This window comes from Dermacentor albipictus, chromosome 4 (genome assembly GCF_038994185.2).
Source record: "Dermacentor albipictus isolate Rhodes 1998 colony chromosome 4, USDA_Dalb.pri_finalv2, whole genome shotgun sequence".
In the NCBI taxonomy this organism is placed as follows: Eukaryota; Metazoa; Arthropoda; class Arachnida; order Ixodida; family Ixodidae; genus Dermacentor; species Dermacentor albipictus.
The window spans coordinates 114,061,381-114,082,367 of record NC_091824.1 but is presented as its reverse complement, the minus strand read 5'-3'; the positions used below and the strand labels follow the sequence as shown (position 1 = coordinate 114,082,367).

The window sequence follows — 20,987 nt, the reverse complement described above, 5'->3', positions numbered from 1 at the left end:
TTCTTAAAGAAACCTTCCAACCGCGTCTACGATACCGCAGTCAATGGTTGTCATTGCAGGTCTTTATGAGTGCACACCTTAAATCAGGGCAGAAGAAGGCAGACACAAAAGGGCCAGCTCGCAAGGAAAGTTTACTTGAGCCGACAATATCACTATGTAAGTGCCCAGAACGCATCATGCGTAAGGAGAACGGAACATGAGTCATCTCGCAAATCAGAAATAAAACCAAATCACAGCAGCTTTTCTGCAAATTTTTGTCCACTTTTGTCCAAACTTTTTTTTTGTGTGTGTGTGTGTGTGTGTGTGTGTGTGTGTGTGTGTGTGTGTGTGTGTGTGTGTGTGTGTGTGTGTGTGTGTGTGTGTGTGTGTGCGCGCGTGTGCGCGTGTGCGTGCGCGTGCGCGAGCGGGGGTGTTCTTGCACAGTTGGCGTCAAAAGTTTACAAGCTACGGGATCTGAGAAAATGCTGAATACTTACGCAGCCTGGTATTCCAACTTCCGGCCTGTACTGGTATAACCGAACAACATATTGCTGTACTCTTTCTTTCCTTCTTTCTTTTTTTTTTTAAGTGCCAGCGGTCCGAAACTGTTCGGAAATTCAACATTGTTTGACCTGGCGGTTCGTAAAATGCCGGCGCGGACTGCACGTCTACGAGATAGAACTACCAGCCTCGGCTACAGTAGATGCGCTGCCGTGTGCATCTTTTCCCTTTATATTTTTCGGGTAAAGACAAGTTAAGCTAACGTAAGTAAGCGTCTACAACGAAGCAATAACAGCATTTGCAGTCACTGCGTTGCATTAACAGTATACCGCCCCTCAGCGCAACGTCTCCTCGTGGCGAAAGATATCACGCGACGCATCTGCTCAGCACACGCACCTGGTCCGACTTGAAGATCTTGCCGGACTTGAGGGGATCACAGTCGGGATAGTTTGCATAGATCACGAGTCCGGCTATGCAGCCCAGGCTGATGTTGATCATCACTCCGGGAATGTTCACGTAGAGCGCCCTGCGATATAATGAGATAGAAAAAAAAATAGCATGGCGAACATATCACAAGGCCGTACCGAAATATGCAAACAAACCGAATGCAAGAACACGGAGAAGAACGCCCGGATACATAAAAACGGGGATGAATAACATTCGTACAACACGCTACACCAGACACCATACAGACACCAGACAGACACCAGACAGACACACGCTGGTGTATTCTATACTTCTCTCCCTTGGTGTTTGCGTCTTAAAGGCTGGTTTCCATCATTTCTAAATGTATGTACCAACAGGCCCAGCAACAGACTCTTCTACGCTACACCAGTGACATGCACACTAAATTTTTACTTTCTTTGTATATTTCTCTTAAAGTCGTTACACATGTCCCTAAGTTAACGCACTTGATTTACGACGCATGCGCAACGCAGCAGCCATGCGTGCACGTGTACAACCGCAGGGAGACCATCTCCGTGACTTGTCACAGCGCGTCGCGCAACGCCGGCTGCAAGTATCATGGAGGACGCACAGCGACAACGCCCGAAGAAACCCTCGTCTATCGCATTCCGTGCTCTTTGCACTACGCAAAGAACTCCGCGTTTTTTTTTTTTGTGCCTGTAACAGGAAGCACACGTTTCATAACCGCATGCCGTTATTACAGCGCAGATGTTTTCTCTTTCTCTTGAGGCATTTGTAGCAGGCGAAACGATGGCAGTCATAGTAGCATGACCGCCTATGTTATATGGGTAAAAGCACGGCGAGGAATAGCAGCTGCCCAGAGACTTAATGACACAGCCGCTTTCTAAACTGCAGGTACAGCATGCCGTTAAAATAGGAATGATCATTAAACTGCATTACAATCACCAGCTGCAGTCTGAATTCAAGTCATTCAACGTAGTCGCGTTGACGCACACTGCATCCTGTACACCGTCGAGAAAGCAAAGACTTTCACGATGCAATTTAAAGCCGAAATGTCTGCGGTTTTATCGCTCTCGTATGTCAAATTCCTGTGTGAACATATTAATCAATTTATCCCACATCCTGAAACAGATCGTTGCCGACCTGCCTAACGGCATTCAGGGCATTCAGTTCGGTCCCACTCATTATTTGTCAAGGTTTAAGCGCTGCAGCCAGTTCGTGGTATATTACTGGTCGCGGACGGGACGTGGGCTCCGTTATAGTAGCTCTGGCGACGTCTGTCTTTTCATAAACACAAAACTGAAGAACATTGAATAAATGCGAAGCGGATGCGATACGTGGTGAGATAAAACCCGCAATGACTGCAATGCAACAACGAGAAGTGGACGCGTAGCGCGTTGAGCAAACAGCGGAGAAACTCATGCACCGCATTTCTAGTGACAGGAAAACGCTGAATTTGCGTGTAGTTCATTTCTCTTATTTTTTTTTATATATTAGCGACCTCGTTTACGCATGCTTGATGCGTGATAGGTTTTGCGTTGTCTCACGTTGTCTTCAGATACACGTCGGACGTTGTCAAACTGCAGCCCTAATGTTGCAATACCTTGTGTGCGCCAGCCGAAAAGCGTAATATGCGATTCCGTTCCCCCCGAATCCATTCTGTTGCTCCATAGGCAACCATTATCTGCTCTAAGCCTCACCTGAGGTGACCAATTTACACTGCTCCCACTGAATTTGTGATACAATATTAAGTTGTTACATTGTGTCCCGAAATTACACAGTGCGTTATGATGGACACCGTATAGTGGAGGGCTGCGAATTACTTTTGGCAACATGGGGTTTCTTCAACGCCCAGGTGGCCAAAGCACGGTACACGAACGCTTTTCGATTATCCGCCCCCATCTGAATGCGATCTCCGCGGCCGGGCATTGAGCCCGAGGCCTCGTGCTCAGCAGGCAGAACGGCATGTCCACCGAGCCACCCGCAGCGGGTCTGAAGCAACCTGCTTTACAGGTGGCGTCCAAAACGTGACGGCCAGTCGTGTTTCCAGTAGCCGCAATTGCTTACTCCGCATGCAGCCAGCAAAAGCGTGACCTCTGAGATCTGCATTTGTTATCCATAGAGCGCCTAAGCAGGGGTGCGGATTTGGACGCCACCTATACTGCCCTACAACAGTTAATAATTGAAATGAGCTGACAAAATTTTGCTCTGATATTACCAAAGGAGTTACCCAGCCGTGATCGTTTTGCATGGGCGCGATGCTCCAATGAAAGTGCTTTGTGTGTCACTGTCACGCGTGCGATGCTTTACCAATGAAGGTCAATAAATTCATGTATCAGTAAAGCCCCTGCGCGCTTTGGTGAATCAGGGAGTCGCCAGATGTCACCATAAGTGACGCTACTCGTGTTTACGCCTTCCGACACACGTCTACGCTATAGCGTGAAAGGCCCCCATGCGCTGTTATAAGTAAAACAGACACCGCCGGCGCCAGCAACGCAACGGCGCTTGCACCTGAAGCGTCGGCGATAGCGAAATAAACGAACGGATTGGAAACACTGCTGGCCCGTTGCCCACTCCGCGAGGAATGCCTTGAGCGGCGTGACGAGCGACAAAGCCGCGGATTGCGAGGCCGTCGATATCGTGTCCTCGCTCCGGGTCCTGGAGCTGCCACCTGATGGCACGCGACCAGAAGCTATGTAATAGCGTGCGCATGTCACGGGCGAGGACGACTTCGCTTTTTTTTTTGCAATTAATCACGCTAATGTGTCGTTCGCGTGCTGAATTCCGAGGACGGTGGAAGCCGGGTTTCTCCTCTCGAGGCACAAATCGAAATATTGATTCTCCCAGATGACCAGATAGGACCTTGTGTTTTGAAACACTCGAAGCAGGACTCGGAGAGAGAAACGTCAATGAAACGTAGCACCAACAACAAAATATAAGGGTTTCTAAATGTTACTAATGTTCTACTATATCGCAATCCTAAATACGGTCAGCTAAGAGAGCGCTTACACGGATATATTTCGCGGACTCTCTCTTTTCGCCAGAAAAAAGTAAATACGCTATAACTATACCTCGCTGCAGACATGTCACTTTGACGTCTCTTACGATTATCTATACAACTGCCTAAGTAACACCTTGACAATTTTAACAACAGTTAAAGAATTTGCTAATTTAATTTAGTTATCCATTCGGATGCCTTGGACTAAAGAAAAAATTACTGGCGGTTTCTTAACTCGACTCCGATCAACATGAGCTCGGTCTTATTCGCGTAGGATGATCCGTCATTTTTTTAAACCTTTGTTTTGTGATAGCCGAGACAACCACCGTATACATATACCCCCAATGCATTTTCGCTATCCTTAACCACAGGAATGCGCCAAATCAACAGCGCCATTGCTGACTTCTAACACTCGAGGAATGAGTCACCGGTTACACAACGTCGCTGACGCGCAGGCTGCAAGGTCCACTCGTCTATACTCTGTCCCAATCCTCGGAGCAGTTTACGTGAAAACAATCAACGTCGCCGCATTTAGAAACCGCGCGTGTCACGTTCCCCGTCCTTCGCCTGGAGGGGCAGAATACGGCGTTCGCACGAAACGTGCGGCGACCTTGGAATTGCGTTCGCGTACGCGGGCGCCTTAGGCTGTGCGCATTGCTCAAACAGCGCGCAAGGGCAGCCATTGTTGCCGCGCCAGGCACAGCGCAAGCAGCAACGTGGTACATTGCGATGCACAACACGTACAAACAAGGACATCCTTATTCCGTGCTTAATTATAACAACTATTACTTTCGTCTCATTCTCTTGCGCGTGCGCGTGTCGACGTTTCCGCCATCTATGAGGGGAATCACCACACACACGCGTGCGCGCGCGAAAGATATGTCAAGGAAGCTGGCAAGGGCTTGCGGAACTAACCGGCAAGGAAAGACCTCTTCGCTTTCGGACACGGTCTTGAATACACGGAACAAAAGGGAGGCACTGAAGAGACAGCAGAGGAGCATGTTGCATGCGAGCTGTAATTCGTGCAACGAAGGACAACCTCTCCTTTTTCTTTTTCCACCATGTTACTAGACTCCCCTCGGCCCGATTCTTTTCTTTAATTCAAAACAGATAAAGCTTCTCCAAAGAAAGCTATTCCACCGTAGCACCGCAATGGATTGAATTACGCACAGAACACTATGGACAACAGCAGGAAGAAGCCATCATTTGCCCGTACGCTCCAACAAGGAGTTATGAGCTTCCGCAGTCACGTCATGGGCGCGCAGCAGTCAGAAAGGCGTCTGAGTTTAGACGGGGCACGCGCTCAAGGTTTTCAGGCATTTTTAAACTGATTATATAGTTGTCCACGACGGCATGACATGACCGCCGACACTGATTGATTGATATATAAATTGATTTATTGATTTGGAAAAAAGTAAGTGGAACAACAGCGTATTTTTACGGCAAGTTTAATGGCGCATATCTCCAAACTGGTGCCATTCTGGAAATTCATTCCAAGTGGATACGCCCTGCAAACTCACCGGCTACAATTCGTAAACTACAATATGCGCTGTAAAGTAATTAACTAAGAAGTTAGTTAGTGTCCTTCTTTATTATTCGAATGTATTTCGATTTCTCGTGCAATGTCCGCCTTTCTGAACAATCCAGCTCGATGGACTAGAATTATGTTATCCGCAACCGGAGACTTTTAAAAATTCCAGCAAACCTAAGAATGATCCTCACGTATATTAGCTGATTGTGGGACTATATACAATTTATTGAAAGATATAAAGAAAACAATATGATATCGCCACGTGAAACGGCTATCGAACAACGTGTATACACAGAGAAAAGAAAGATTGCTATATATATATATATATATATATATATATATATATATATATATATATATATATATATATATATATATATATATATATAATAAGGGAAATGTTGATCAAAATAAAACGATATCTACGGCATATTCTACGAAAAAAAAGAGACAAGATATGTGGATACAGCAGATAAACGTAGTGCAGTACGAACAATAGATGCAACATAATCAAGAATAAAATACAACAGACGCAGTAACCATAAAACACGTTGTGGGGCTAGTTGATGCATAGCTTTCAATAGAATAAGCGCCAAAAAGTGACAGCACACTAGAAGAAAAACAGACAGGACAAGGCGTGAATGTCAACGTGACCGCAGGCTACCACCGCTCGCTGACACAGGCCATCTACTATGTAGTGAGCAGTACAAAGAAAGGAAGACGCTACCGGCGTACCGAAGGAGAGCGGGGACGCAGAAAAATAACCAAGATCGTGCTATAATTCTGTTCAATTCAGACTCGCAACACTACATACCACCTGACCCTCTGCGGTGCGTTGCAGTAACCATCAACACATCCGTCATTCCATGTCCTGGACATAAGCATCAAGCACATAAGCAGTTTTATTTCCGCTCAAAACATATCTAATGTGGTCAGAAACATACTGCATAATGAGCAATAACTGACGTCATAGCGCTGGATTCACACGGACAAGAAAGAAGACGTGCGCTTCTTCGCGCATGTCCTATCGTCTTTCTTGTCCTTGTGAATCCAGCGCTAAGACGTCAATTCGTGCAACGAACCAACTAGCTCAAAAATCTGTACTCCCGCATAACGAGCCGCTGAAGATATCAACATACTGAGAATGGTAAATATATGTTTTCTGAATACGTTCCATTGGATCTTTCCTAGAGCTTCCTGATATGATGTAAAAATACCTATACACTCTTGTGAGAATGTTTTATTATTAGTATTACTTTTTATGCAATGCTATTGAGCAGTTCTCTTCAGTCAATGTCATCCGTTTGAATAGGACCATAAGGCTAGCTTCAGTCCCTCGGCTTTCTAAATAATAATAATAATAATAATAATAATAATAATAATAATAATAATAATAATAATAATAATAATAATAATAATAATAATAATAATAATAAAAAGCGTTATATTAATTTAAATATGTAGGCCTTCACATAGCGAAATTTCGCAGTAGTTTGCGGGGGGAGGGGGGAGCCGTAGTGAGGGCTCCGGAATCATTTCGAACACCTGGGCTTTGATCCAAAGCATGACGCACGAGCATTTTCTGCAATCCCATTCTCCATCGGAACGCAGCCACCGTGGCGGGGTTTCGAAGCCGCTACCTCACGCGCAGCAGCGCAACGCACCGCAGAGGGTCAGGTGGTATGCAGTGTTGCGTGTGTGAACTGAACAGAATTATAGCACGATCTTGGTTATTTTTCTGCGTCCCCGCTCTCCTTCAGTACGCCGGTAGCGTCTCCCTTTCTTTGTCCTGCTCACTACATAGCAGATGGCCTGTGTCAGCCAGCGGTAGTAGCCTGCGGTCACGTTGACATTCACCGAAGCCACCACCACCGCAAAGGCCAAGGGCGAACGACGAATTCCTGTCGCCGAACGAGGTGCGTCATCGGCCGGAAGTATAAACGGTCGGCAAATTGGAGTCGAAATGCGTGACAACTGCTTCCCAGCGAGAGTAACGGCGCGCATGCGGTTGCAGTACGCGCGCATCGAATGTACAGGTGGCGCGCTATCAGGAGTCTCCATACGTCTTCATATGGTGGCTCCCATGTAGCTAGACACGAACAGACGGCACTACGGCACCGCTATGGTTCGCCAATCACCGAGCATATCGGTTTCATGACATTTGCGGCAGCTGCAGCAGGCTCCGAAATTCCGCTGACAGAAAATACTCGCACTTTCTAACGTGTCTGTTAGGGTCCGGTGCACATACCGCGCGCGCACTGAGTGTGCAATACCTCCTACATAACAGAATGTATGCGCGATTTCAATCGTGACGTCATTCGAGAAAGCAGGAAATTTGATAAAAGAGGGCGCAGGAGATGCTCAGTGGGATATCTTTCTTTTTTTCTGAATGACTTGTTCGCATAGCATGGTTTTGAATAGTTACGGTCATATGAATCCGACTAAGTCGGCGCGAGTCGACTTGTACCCCCTTGGGGAGGGGAAGGGGGGAGGGGGTGCTACTTCACGAGCAAGAGCGACGGCGGCGGTGGATCGCGGCTATTCGATGGAGATCAGCAATTGAGCTTTGTTTACTGCAGTTTTAGAGCGATTACTGCGTTTTTCTTTTTTGCTTGATGTCGCTGCGCCTTTAATGAACACTTACGCGTTTAAACTTAGATTAGATTATCGGGTTTTACGTGCAAAAACCACGATCTGATTATGAGGCACGTGGTAGCGGGGGACTCCGGAAATTTGGACCACCTGGGTTTATTTAACGTGCATGCACCTAAATCGAAGTACACGGGTGTTTTTGCATTTCGCCTTCATCGAAATGCGGCCGCCCTAGCCGGGATTCGATCCCACGACCTAGCAGCTCAACACCTCAGGCACTAAGCAACTACGGCGGGTCGTCTAAACTTGGTCGCCTCGTCTACAGTCCAGAATAAACATCGGGTTGTTGTTACTGATGAGACGCGATGACCGCCTTTGAACATAGAAAAGAAAAAAATGGCTGTGGCTTAGGTAAGGTTAAGCCCAGGATGCGAAGCATACTAGCCTTTATTTTAGTTGTTGAACCACTGTTTAGCCTGGTGAACTGCTGTTGCTTGGCTATATTTGGTTCGGCTAGACGAAGAAACAACTCATGCGTTACTCTGCTTCGCCTTCAAGAGTGGAACGCGACAGCGTTCCCGTCGACCCGCCAAGGGGTGTAAGACAATGAGCTACGGCGCAGCGACTACGCGCCCCGCATTGGACGCGGTGAGCGTCGAGCAACGCAGCGTTCGGCGCGGCAACGAAATGTGCGCCTGAGCAAGCGACCTACGCCTGAGCCTTAGAAGCAGCTCGTTTCTAAGGCAACACCGCATTCACTAGAGGCGCTTTTGTACCGCTTTGAAGCATCGTACTCGTGGCTCAGTGGTAGCGTCTCCGTCTCACACTCCGGAGACCCTGGTTCGATTCCCACCCAGCCCATCTTGCAAGAGTTGAGCCAAAGCCACTTCTCCTCTGTCGTGACGTCGCGGTGTCACGTGGTATTGAAGGCGACACCGCCGCGCCTGAGGAGCTGGGTTGAGCTCTCGTAATATGCTTCGCATAAAAAAGACAGATGCGAAAACTAAGCCAGAGAATGCGGAGCGAAGCTGTGAAGCGCTCATTGTGTTTAGACGCTTTGAACAAAGGGGTCCATGTTAATGAGCAGATGACGGCGCCTTCATAAAGGCGCCACGCAGTCACGGAATCGGCTGTAGCTCTACCTATCGATGGCGCTGAAACGCGACCTGCGGCGTATAGCGTTTGGTGTACGCTCGCCTCAGCTATCTGCATGTTGATTGCACAACCGGGCTTCTGTGAGCAATAAAGGCTTTTGACAGGGCATCGAATCTCCTTTTGAATGCCTCTTAATTTCAATTCGGCGTAGTGGGAAACGGCTGCACGTCGAAGCGCTGATGTCTGCAACTAATGCATATTCACTTTATCCTAGCTGTGTCATGCGTTGTGGTCAATTCTGAAACATCCATGTTTCTTGCTTTCTTTTCTGTCTAGTGGTACTAGCTAGTGCTTGCTCTCTTTTTTTTTCTTTTGCATGAAATGGGTCAATACTTGTTCATGTTGCTTCTCTGTAGTTGTCTCTGCTTTGAAAATGACTTCAATGTAGCACGTGGTTCACAATAAATATTTCATGACATGCTTTGTATTCGCTTTCAGACCAGTAATATTGTAACGCACTATGTTAGCTAATTAAAAAGCGCTGCATTGGCTATTCATACTCGGAGCACTACAACAGGGCATACAACATGCGGTTTAATTCTGCATTTGAGTGCCAGGGTGATACTAGTAAAAATAGTAGCGACACTAAAAAATAACATAAAATATAAAAGTAATACGCTCGTGACTGATCAGGGAGGCAAATTTTCAGCTATGGCGTCTTGTGACATCTCAATCGCGTGCTCCCGTGAAATCATAGAAACGCTCTGCTTGTTTAACGATGGAACATGTGAAATCCATGCTGTTCAGACAGTGGTAGGACGCAAGCATATAAAAGCAATCAACCTTTAATTTTTGCCGCGGTCCTATATGTGCTATCTTTCTCAGGCTCATCGTGCTGGTTTGCAAGCTTTACCGTCGCTGGCTTCTAACGTGGCCGCGCGTGCACGAACCATGCATTCGCAGGGGCGACGGCGCTCCCTCAACATACTATAAAAGTACACCGCATGTAAACGCAGCAAGTGTGTGCATAAGGAACGTTGGTTCACGGGCCAACAAATGAAGCCATTAGTGGCCGGGGCGGTATAGTGAAACATACCGTGAAACATATAGTAGAATACTGGCGATGAGCTCCACTTCGTAGGCAAGCTTGTTGATTCTCATCTGCGGCAAACACTACGTGCGTAAGGAGACAGACAGCCGTGAAGTCGGACGCATGCCCACTATTGTACGGTGCGATTTCCTTGCGCACACCGACACCGCAGAAGTAACTACGTGGGACGCGCACAAGCGGCAAATATAATGCACACACTTCGGTCATGCCTGCAATGGAAGCAGGCGTCTCCGGCAAGAGGCCCGCACGTGGTTCCAACGGCCGCCGCTACGCGGCTTTCAGTGGCGCTGAGCATGGCGTATAGTGGTGGCGCAACCCACCGCCCCCGTTCCAAAGGTGATGCTCATAACATCCATCCATCCAGTGGGCGTTCCCTCTAATGGTGGACAACGCTACAAAATCATTTGCGCCTCTACCCCTAGAATCCCCGCAGGATGCGCGGAATCTTGGCACTCACATCTTGGCTTCCCTGAGGCTGGGGACGCTGCAGAAGCGCTGCACCTGCGTCTGGCTGGTGCCGTACGAGGCCAGCCAGATGAACGTGGTCCCCAGCAGCACGTTCCACAGGGAAACCGATGACTGCGTGTCCAGCTGCGTGCTGGGGAAATCGAGAGGGAGAGAAACCAAGCAGTTGGAAGATCAAGATGCCTGTATTGCATACATGTAAACGAGAAGCACAAAACAAAACAAAGCTGCCTCCTTGGCCTCTTGCAAATTAGTCCCAAAGTTGTGACGTTTGTTACGAGACTAACCGACGTATTTCGAGCACTTCGCAAGAAACAGAAAAGATTTATCGGAGAGTAAAGGAGGACAGGCACCACTACAGGACTAAGTACTAGGACTAACCTAAGGCGTACACTTTACTATGCACTTTACCGTCATTCGCGAAGTTGTTGTCGTATCGGCGCGCAAGTATCACCAAAAAACAGTAACCGCTATGTTTTGCTAAACATCGACTGTCGAAAACGATCACCGTGCACTGCTGGCACTGCCGGTGGCGTCTCATCTTGTCTCGTGACAGTCGTGGCCAAACATTTCTTTTTTTTTTTTTAATAAGCTGCCACTTTGTCATTTCCCTAAATCTGCAAATCAGCGTCGCCTCTCGGTGCACGAAATAGTTGACAACTGCCTTTCTACGGCAGTTAGGTAATACAGTTAATATGTACAGTCTTCGTCAAAAGAAACAAAGCCACTGGAAGCACGAGTGTTGCCATACTGCTCTGTATGCACCATGTCGACTCCGCGCAACCCTTCGAACTAGAGAGCTCTTCAGGGCAAAAAGAAAGAAAAAGAAGCTAGAATGTGGTGGTTAATGTTTTGAACCTGCACAGTGTTTGAAAGCTAGGAAGCACGCGGCAGTGGAGGTCTCCGGATTACTTTCGAGCCCCCCGAGTTAGTTACGTGCACCAAATGCACGGCACACGTGCGCTTCAGCATTCCGCCTCCATGGCCACCGCGGCAAGGAATCGAACCCACGACCACGTGCTCAGCAGCACTATGTCATAGCCACTGAGCTACAGCGGCGATTAAAGTTTTGCAGCGTGACAACAGGCGACCACTTCCCACTACAGACGAGAGGAACCTGCAACAACAGGCCGACTGAAACCCACGGCGCCGACTGCGATCATGCGCTCAGTAACTCAGTTTCTTTTTTTTTTACACAGGATGTATACAAAAAATACACGTATGCTTCTTAGCACACGCAATAGCTCGCCGCTACGGGTAAACGGGTAGCGATAGCATCCATTCTCACAACAGTAGGTTAGCAGCGCGCTATGCTTTTTTTTTCTTCTTTCTTTGTTTTCTGCCGTGTTCTCAGTCGCAATTGAACGTTCTGCTAAGAACGTGAGACACAGTGCATGATGCAACAGCTTTCACAATGAAACGCCCGAGTCTTAAGCACTGTGTGCCACGTTACACCCATACCTGAGTAGAATAAAAGAAACGCGTGCACTTACTTTAGAAATTGTATGCGGCCGCCTTCTTCCGCTGTCGTCCACACCTTCTCTATGCTTCCGACCTTGATGACGCCCTACGACAGAACGTTAAAGAGCTCTTGAAGGCACCCCCTAACGACGTTTAGCAAACGGCACTCGTCCGCACAAAGGACCGTAGTAAATATACCGAAAAGGGCTACGGAACTTCCCAACCTAACATAAGGCATACAAATTGCGAGTTCAAACAGTAAAGAACAAGACAAAAAAAAACCAAATCGAGTGCTTCGTTTCCCGAACAGTATGTATACTGCCTCAGCCCAGGAACAAACACAGGACCGACCGACAAACAAGCAAACAAGCAAGCAAACAAATAAAAAAACACCCTTCAGCGCTAAAACAGATAACACACGGTTCTTGTAAAAAAATTTGAAGCCATTATGCGAGCAACAAGATCTCTCGCCGGGCCTCGATCGAAATGGTTTTACATAGCCGCAACACGCCTGGCGCTTCGAAGCACAGGGCAGTTATGAGAGTCACACCTGTCATTAGGCAGTTTTAGAAACAGGGGACTCAGAATTGGGGAACCGTATCGGCCATGCACACAAAGGAGCGCAATGCTCCTTACCAGACGCAATTTCTAAAACTGGCTATTTTCCGGACATTTAGAGCGAAGAAAGTTCTAAAGCGCGACCACAGCAATATACGTCCGGCAATACCTATAAATGCCATGGACGGTGCTACTCAGAAATTATTTGAAAAAAAAAACGCTATAACATTCGCACTGGACACTGATGTCAAGGAAACGGGAAACAACCGCGCAAAACAAACATCGCGACACGACTTACAAGATGCCAGTGCAAAACTGCCAGCAACAATTAACAGCGCGACAACAAATTAAACGCATCGAATGCGAGATGTATACCAGAACGACGACTGTGGTCAGTCCCAGCACCATGACGGTCATCTGAAAAGTGTCCGTCCACACGACCGCCTTCATGCCGCCCTGGAAGAAATACAAAGACGAGCTGAGAGTCACACGTACACACGCTATCCTAGTAAAACCTAAAAAAAAAAGGCAGCGTGAAACCTGATTCTGGCCGCATATCATTTGTTACATTTCATATCATTCGCGTTACATTTCCATATCATTTGTTACAACCGTAGCATCCGTCGCGCCGAGTGTGTGTATATACACATACACCAAGTGTCCCAACTATCATGTACCAAGATTTAAAAATATGCAAATGCCACGCAGCTGGACCGAACCAAGGTAATGTTGTTTGCCGTCGCTTGGAGATGCTCAGACAAGTTTTTTTTTTGCATTCTGCCTATTTACATAATTAGTCCTATTTAATTAATCAACTTCTCAAATATTATAATTCGATTAAAAGTGGCAACGAGAAAATTGCAGAGCAGCATGAAAAACTCCGGATACAGCTTTTTTTTCGTCAATACGTGCTGCATAAAAGTGTTTTTCCGAGCGTGAAAGAGGCCCGCAAATGCGCGCAAAATTGCCGTGCGACTGGCCGCTCGATCCACTTTGCGTGTATTCGCGGGCTTCTTTCACGATAGTTTTTATCGGTAGGCGGGCAAGCTGTTTTTTTAACACATAGTCTATGCCTGTGTGAATAATAAAATAAAACAGAAATAAAAAATTACATGGCAAAGCGAAGTAATAAACATCAACATAACAGAAGGGCGAGAAGAATGTCTAATTAATAATGCGGAAATATACATACGGCTTCATAAACATGCTATATATTACATACGATATATAACCATCAGTAAATGCATAAAACAGACAGGAAAAATATTCATTGGTGCACCGAACATGTCAGCAATGTAGAAAACAAGTCTCTTGCTGAACTTCTGTAATAGAAATGACTCGCAAGCTTCTTTGTCCTAGTGAGTGTAGAATCCTGATTTCAATATAGTGGCCTTAATTCTTTTTCGAAAGTTTGGGCTAGTGTGTTCACATGTTTGGAGAGGGGGAGAGCTGCGGTGTAGATTTTGCATGTGATCTGCGATTACTATAGCGTAGTCCAGAAGGGGTATCCGTTTGTCCGATGTAAGGTGCGCGGAAAATGATGCATCCAAAGAGATGTACAATGTTACAAACGTTGAACTTGTAATCCCCTTGGATTTCGAATGAAAACAAAGATGCGGTGCTCGTTGCAACATTAGCGGTACTCATCATGGGGCAGAATTTGCATCGAAGTTTTGCGCACGCTGAGTTATTTTTGGAGGAGATGACATAATCTCTGGTGGCACCGTCTGTGTACCACCCACGGAGGTTCGAGAACAATTTGGCCCATTTCCTCCCTCTGTAAGAGTAGGGTATGGATGCTTCCGGAGGAAACGACTTATGTTAGGAATTGATACTGAATATCTGAAGAAACGGCTGGTCCGTGAATCTGGGGGAGATGGTTTGCAGTTAATGAACGCTTGACGACAAAGGCTGTCTGCATTTTGTGTCGCGTCGCTTATAACAGAGGCAGGATAACGTTGGCGTAGTAAGTCGTTACTATGGAGTTGTTCACAGTGCGACTGAGATTCTTGTTTTTTTTTTTACCTCCACGAGTGTACTCCTGTATTTACGAAGGTATTCGTGACGTCACTGAATCAACACGTGTTTGTTTCCATAGGCTACCTGTGCTTTCCTTCCTTTCTTTTTTTTTTGAAAACTTAATAGGCGCGTGGTGGTATTCATGACGCCACTGAATGTATGCTTGTTTGTAGTCACATGTTACCTACGCTGTTTTTTTCCTCTCTCCTTCACTCTCTCAGAGGATCAGAGGAAACCTACAAATTGAGCTCTGGGTGCTTGCAATCGCACTCTTGATGAAGGTCGGACACCGGTTGAAACGTCGAAATTAAAGGTTTGTTTTTTGCTTTTTTACGTGCACCTGCAGGTCTGTCTAACTGCGCGCGTGCGTGCGTGCGTGCGTGCGTGCGTACGTGCGTGCGCGTGCGTGTGTGTGTTTGCGCGCGCGTGTGCGTGTGTTTGTGTGTGTGTGTGTGTGCCTGTGTGTGTGTGTGTTTGTGTGTGTGTGTGTGTGTGCCTGTGTGTAAAAAAAGAACTGGATCGATACAAGATAACGTCTCACGTGCACTGCTCAGCGAGGCGTTCCACAAACACGCAAAATGAATGCGATTCCGGATTGGAGCCCACAACGAGTCCGTTGGGTTTTCTAAAAAAAGCACGAGTCGGCGAGCGTGACGCTCTCGATCGCGGCGGATGCGACAACTGCGCCTTCACTTCGAAATGACGATCGTGCGTCAACGCCGGCCCGCCGATCGATGCGATGGCACAGCCGCAGTAAAGAAGAGGAGCCACATACAGGTACATTATGCGACAACAAAAGAACCACCGCATAAGTAAACCCTCTTTAGAACAAAGCACTACGGAATTGAAAATATACTTCGTTATAAGCGGCATTACAGTAAAACAGGGATGTTCCGAATGAGTCACAGTAACGCGGGACGAGTATGCTGCAACAGCGTGGGAGCACGTGGAACGTATATTAAAGCAAAGCCAGACTCGGCAATCGCAGAAATTCTGCGCCCTCAAGTGAGCAGCTATCTCGTTTGTCGGTTAGCGCCACGTGACACAGTTATACCAATGAAGCTGCCGCAACGTGGCGGAGTGGCTTTCGCAGCGCCCTTTGCATATCCAGGTTGATACAAAGAAAAGCAAAGGATCATCGCGCACAATGTACCGAGCGCTACGTCCCACGCGGATTTCCCTCCTCGCACTTCGCAGTAAACGAAATTCGCCGGTGCTGCACTTAGAATAATCCAGTCTGGAATGCATACACTGCAGTCAGTACCACGAAAAACCTTGAATAAACCGATATTTCGAATAAAGCGCTTTCGTTATAACGAACGTTTTCAGCACTTACAGGCACGGGGAGTGGGTATCCCACTTTTCCTACTTCTTAAAACAACATATATACGTAGGACCCGACTAAAACATACGTCAAGTAATGACCGTCTCAGCACCTTAGCAGCGTTGAGAGTAATTTTCCGTCATTGATTCGTTTGGTTCTAGAGCGAAATAAAGTACGAAAAGCAATAAATACGGCAATTCTTATTCGCAACAAAACAAGGATACGACACGTTGACTTACCAGCACAGTATAAAACGTGCAAATCAATCCGAGGAAGAGAATAGATGCCCAGACAGGAAGGCCCGTCACTTAAATGAGAAAAAGAGCATGAAAATGTTTTCAATTTTGCAGGCGTTGTAAAGACAAAAATAAAAACAAAAAATAAATAAAGAACAAAATAACGAGGCTTGTTGAAGCGCACAATCGCGCGGCAAAAAAAAAAAAAAACGCCTGCCTTTATACCTTCTAAATCATGATTTGGACCCGCAACAATGACAGCTGTTCTCGCGGACAGCTTTTTAACGCAGCATGCCGGGTGCTTTCCCTTCAGCAACGCCGTGAGCGTTCAGATAGTGTTCACGAAAGCAGAAGACTGCAATTTTCGCACCGGTTCCTGTCAAGCGTCAATGAGTGGGGTAGCGTCCGGCCATGATATCACATCAATATGACAACTTCAGTGCGTTCGAAAATTAGTTAGAACCTGAACTGGTAAGGGGCACACGGTTCTCCCGCGCAGTGTCAACCAATATACATAAATGTACACAACTATATACAACTATATACATACAGACTTCGTAGCTTACGACATCCCTCAAACAACGACGTCATGTTCGCGCGGCCATTTCGGCGCCAAATGGGAGAAATCAAGAAACCTGCACCTTCATTTTCTTCCACCGAACGCCCACCTGGAAAATGCGGATGGTGTTGCTTACATAATACGAGTGATTTATCAGTGTAGCTTGATCTATGAAAAAGTACCGCCCATCTGTTTGTATACGCACGGAGGCAGGTTTCCGCCCTTGTGTGTAACACTTCTTTAAATTTCGAAGGCCTAAAGAAGAGAGAGAGAAACGGGGGAAAAAAAAACGAGTTCCTGTCCGAAAAATCAGGAAAATATACCCTGAGATATTACACCACAGTAAAACAAAAAGAACTACAAACGAATTCCATGGTGCAAGGTCGTTTCCGCCATTTACGGCAACACATTAACACTGAGCAAGATTTATCTCACTATTTATTTTTTCAGAGATTCTTAATGACTTTCGGAATTATCCGTCGATGATGAAAGTTTCGCTTTTTTACTTTTCTGCAGGCGGAGGATGGCGGCACGCTGTAGGCACGCTTCCAGCAGTTTTAATTTTTTGGAACGGTCCGCGCGGAAGCCACGCTACGCGGTGGTTGCAATTTCACGCTGCATGTTCGCCATGGTAGGAAGGCCGAGACAAGTCATGACGAAGCTCACTAAGTAGCAACGAAGGGCAAGCATTACGCAGATTTCGTTCTGCCACTCGCATGCCCTGGCTCAAAACGTCGAACATGTCTGCCTGACGTCACGTTTAAAGTCAATCAAAGGACGCGTCTTAAGCGTCCAGCTTAACAGCTTAACAGCTTTTTGTCACAGTCCTTCTTTCTGTATCATTGACAGAATGAAAATAAAGATTGATTAATTGATTGATTGATATTCGAAACCTCTTTCGAAAAGTTGGTCAGTTCAGGTATAGTGTGGCCCCAAGTGCATTTCACTGGAAATGCGACAGCACGAAGATTTCCCGAAAAATTAGGAGTCGAGCACAGCGCAGAACTTCGTAAGAACCTTTCCTTCGCGGAATGAGACCGCAAACTAGTTGAGGCTCTTGCAAAAGTCATCTACCGTTAGCGGCACGCGCTGGTGAGTTACGGCATAAAGAAATTGGCGAGATTTTTACATCGATGCCGTTAAGGGGAGTTGCCCAACGGTTTTCTTGCGGTGGTGAAGACCCGCGTGCGATGGCGTGGTCGACATAAGATGCAAATACCACGCCGCGCGTGCCGGACGCATTTGCTTTGAAGCGCAATGACAGAGTTCACCAAAAGGCTTCCGGTTAAGCCCCATGAAACAACATACGGTACGTTCAAAGGAGGTTTTAGAGGCGTTTTCTTTTTTTTTTTGTCACAGAACACTATAAATATATAAAAGATCTACAGCTGGCACCATCTTTGTGGTATATATAGTTAGAATGTTTTATAAGTGAAATTTACTGCTAAATACAAGAAGAAAGCTGCATATAGATGAGCTCGACGCACGGCCGGGCTATTTATTTTTATCTGAACATATCAAGAACATGTGCCTATATAGTCTGCTATAAGACGAAATATTTCTTCTTTTTTTTTTCGCGAAGCATCAGAAACGCATAACCGGAGGTTTTCTGCGGTCATGAAACCATCGTTGCCACGGTGCGTATAAAGGTGTCTATAAAATAAAAAGCCATTCTGCGTATGTCTCATTCGAATAGGGAACAGCTTAGAGAGGCAGTTTTCTATTTCTTTTTTTCTTCATTTCTTTTTGGCATAGATCTGTAATTTTTGTTTCTCGGGCCGCGTTAAACCGGCTCCACACGCACGTTGAAGGTCAGCTAGGAGTTTGCACGGCGGCCGCGGTGAAAGCTGCTGCACTCGAACGCTGCAGTGTAGCGCGGTCGCTGCTGCATTCGGTCGAGGTCGTGAGACAGCAAACAAACCCCTAGTACTACAGAAGGGCGCGGTCTTTGCTGTGTCAGTTTACAGATGGGCATACAGCTGTGCGTATCTTTTTATAGCCAATCATAGCCCACTTTTGCGCCAATGTAAAGCTTCGCTCTCTTTTATGCATCAGTTTTGAGATTGGTTTACATTTATGAAGGACTTTCTTTTCTTTTGTAGCTAACGAGGGCCCACTTTTCTGCCACCGTGGTAGAAGCCAGAACGAAACTATAGGACGACGCATTTGCTTTGACGGAAAATAGACGGATAACTATTCTCTGCAGGCTGGCCCAAATGCGCATGGAAGAGACAAGGCCGACAAGTCCTTGAGCACCGGCAGTGGAGCTGTCGAAGAGAATTCGTCCCCATGTCGGAAGTGTTAGCATACCGTAATATGAACGGACCACGAAATGTTACCTTAACCTGACGTCAGTGGAGCCAACACTGTTCTTGTCTGCGGCACAGTATTTCCCCACCCGACGATGCTCATTGAGCTGAACTAAAACGAACACCTAAAATGACAAAAGATAGAATAAGGGTATCGAACAGTCACTTACCTGATTCTAACGCGACTGAGGGCCCGTATAGCACGACTCCCATGTATAATAACTGAAAAAATATGGGAGAATAGGGGGGGGGGGGGGGGGCAAGTGGTTAAGAGCTGCGGGGTCTCAATGTTGCCAAAATACTAAGAGAAATGTGACAAGCGATAAACGTGCTTGTTTTACCGTCTTCCCTTTTTTTTTTTTCCGGTCCGTCTCTCCCATTCCGTTCCCATTCGCCTACCGCCGCCCGTCTAATGTACGTTGCTATACGTTATCTATATCTCAGCTATACGTCACATATATGTCATCGTCAGCGTGTGGCTTGCGGAGCGCACCCACAAACTACGTCACTAGCGTTTAGATCCTGTCGGCGCGTGCAGGCGCCTGGCGTGTTCATGGCATAATCGGCAGAGCACTGGTGTAAGAACACAAGAGGATAAAAGTTCGGTGCCGCCGCCTGCATAAGGTGAACGTTCGTTTACTTGTTATGCGCAAACCGGTCACGCGAAGCTGCCGCAACTAATACGGCTCAGCACGAGCAGTGCTGCGCTGCGACGTATGAGATGAGGTTACAGACGCCGGATGTTAGCGGTAAACAATCTCGCCGACGCGTCGGCTCCCCATGTGAAGGCGCCCATCAATCGTGGTGGCACCACGTTGTAGAGAAAGACACACTAATCAACAAGTCGACACTGACAGCGAAAAGGCAACGCACATAACAGGTTCTCTTGTGCGTTTTTTTTTTAAGGGTACAAACGTATGCGTATCGTGTACTCACCGTATTTGTTATGAAGGATAGTGAGCCTAACGTCCTGACAGCTCCCGAAAAACGCCTCTCCAGGTACTGAAACAAGCAGAAGGAATTCGCAAAGTGAGTATGACTAAACGTAGCCAAGCAAATTATTTCCTTAGCGCTGAGATCTCATTTGCAAAACAAACGGTGCCATCCACCGAACATATCCACAGCAAGGAGTGACTGAACAGGGCTATGCTTGTTATTCATTTTTTTTTACTCTGATAATCGGCCTATAGGTATAGCAGCACCCCAGTTTTATTTATTCCCATGACCCAAGCCTTAACGTCACAGACTCATCAGAGACTGCACCGAATATTGACACATGTTACGGAAAGCATACAGTGCCGACGAATATATTTATTTCCCATCGTGTTCACCTCAATGCGATGCAATAGTAGCATACCTGTTATATACGGTAGAAAAGTGGAGAGCTGGGCTATAGTTGGTATACGAAATACATGGTATCGAAGCGAAACCACACACGCGCGCACATAGAGGGCCCTCGGGCCTTGACAGGATCCGCGATATGCGCTTTAATTCTCTACGAACGCGATTGCCGCGAGTAGTTTCCACCCGCTGACGCCGGACGCCGTCCCGCGGTGTATAACGGCGGAGATTAATTTCACCGCGCGTCGGCTGCGGCATTCATAACGCCCGGGGGCGCACACCTCGCGAACCCCGCGCGCTTCGTCCGAGCCTCGGGTCCCATATGACGAGGCACCGGCCGGGCTGCACCGTCCAGCGTTTCTCGTTAATAAACCCACGCGTGCCACGACCATTTTCCTCCCACGCCGCGAAATGTGCGGGCGTTGGGTTGGCACACACACGGGCGTACCGCGGACTGCCTCGGCCACGGGCATCGTTTCGCC

At 47.0% G+C, this 20,987-nt stretch overlaps 1 protein-coding gene across 2 annotated transcripts in view; it reads right to left on the bottom strand.

The window, feature by feature from the left end:
- The window catches only part of LOC139059294 (sodium-coupled monocarboxylate transporter 1-like), a 93,288-nt gene that overhangs the window by 13,923 nt on the left and 58,378 nt on the right, over positions 1–20,987 (bottom strand). For both annotated transcript variants that reach the window (XM_070537495.1, XM_070537496.1), the window contains exons 2-8: positions 20,101–20,166; positions 19,335–19,386; positions 16,300–16,367; positions 13,093–13,173; positions 12,192–12,265; positions 10,691–10,831; positions 877–1,006 (exon numbers count right to left, since the gene is read on the bottom strand). In XM_070537495.1, coding sequence (XP_070393596.1) covers positions 877–1,006; positions 10,691–10,831; positions 12,192–12,265; positions 13,093–13,173; positions 16,300–16,367; positions 19,335–19,386; positions 20,101–20,166 — 612 coding nt within the window. The remainder of the gene's footprint in view (positions 1–876; positions 1,007–10,690; positions 10,832–12,191; positions 12,266–13,092; positions 13,174–16,299; positions 16,368–19,334; positions 19,387–20,100; positions 20,167–20,987) is intronic.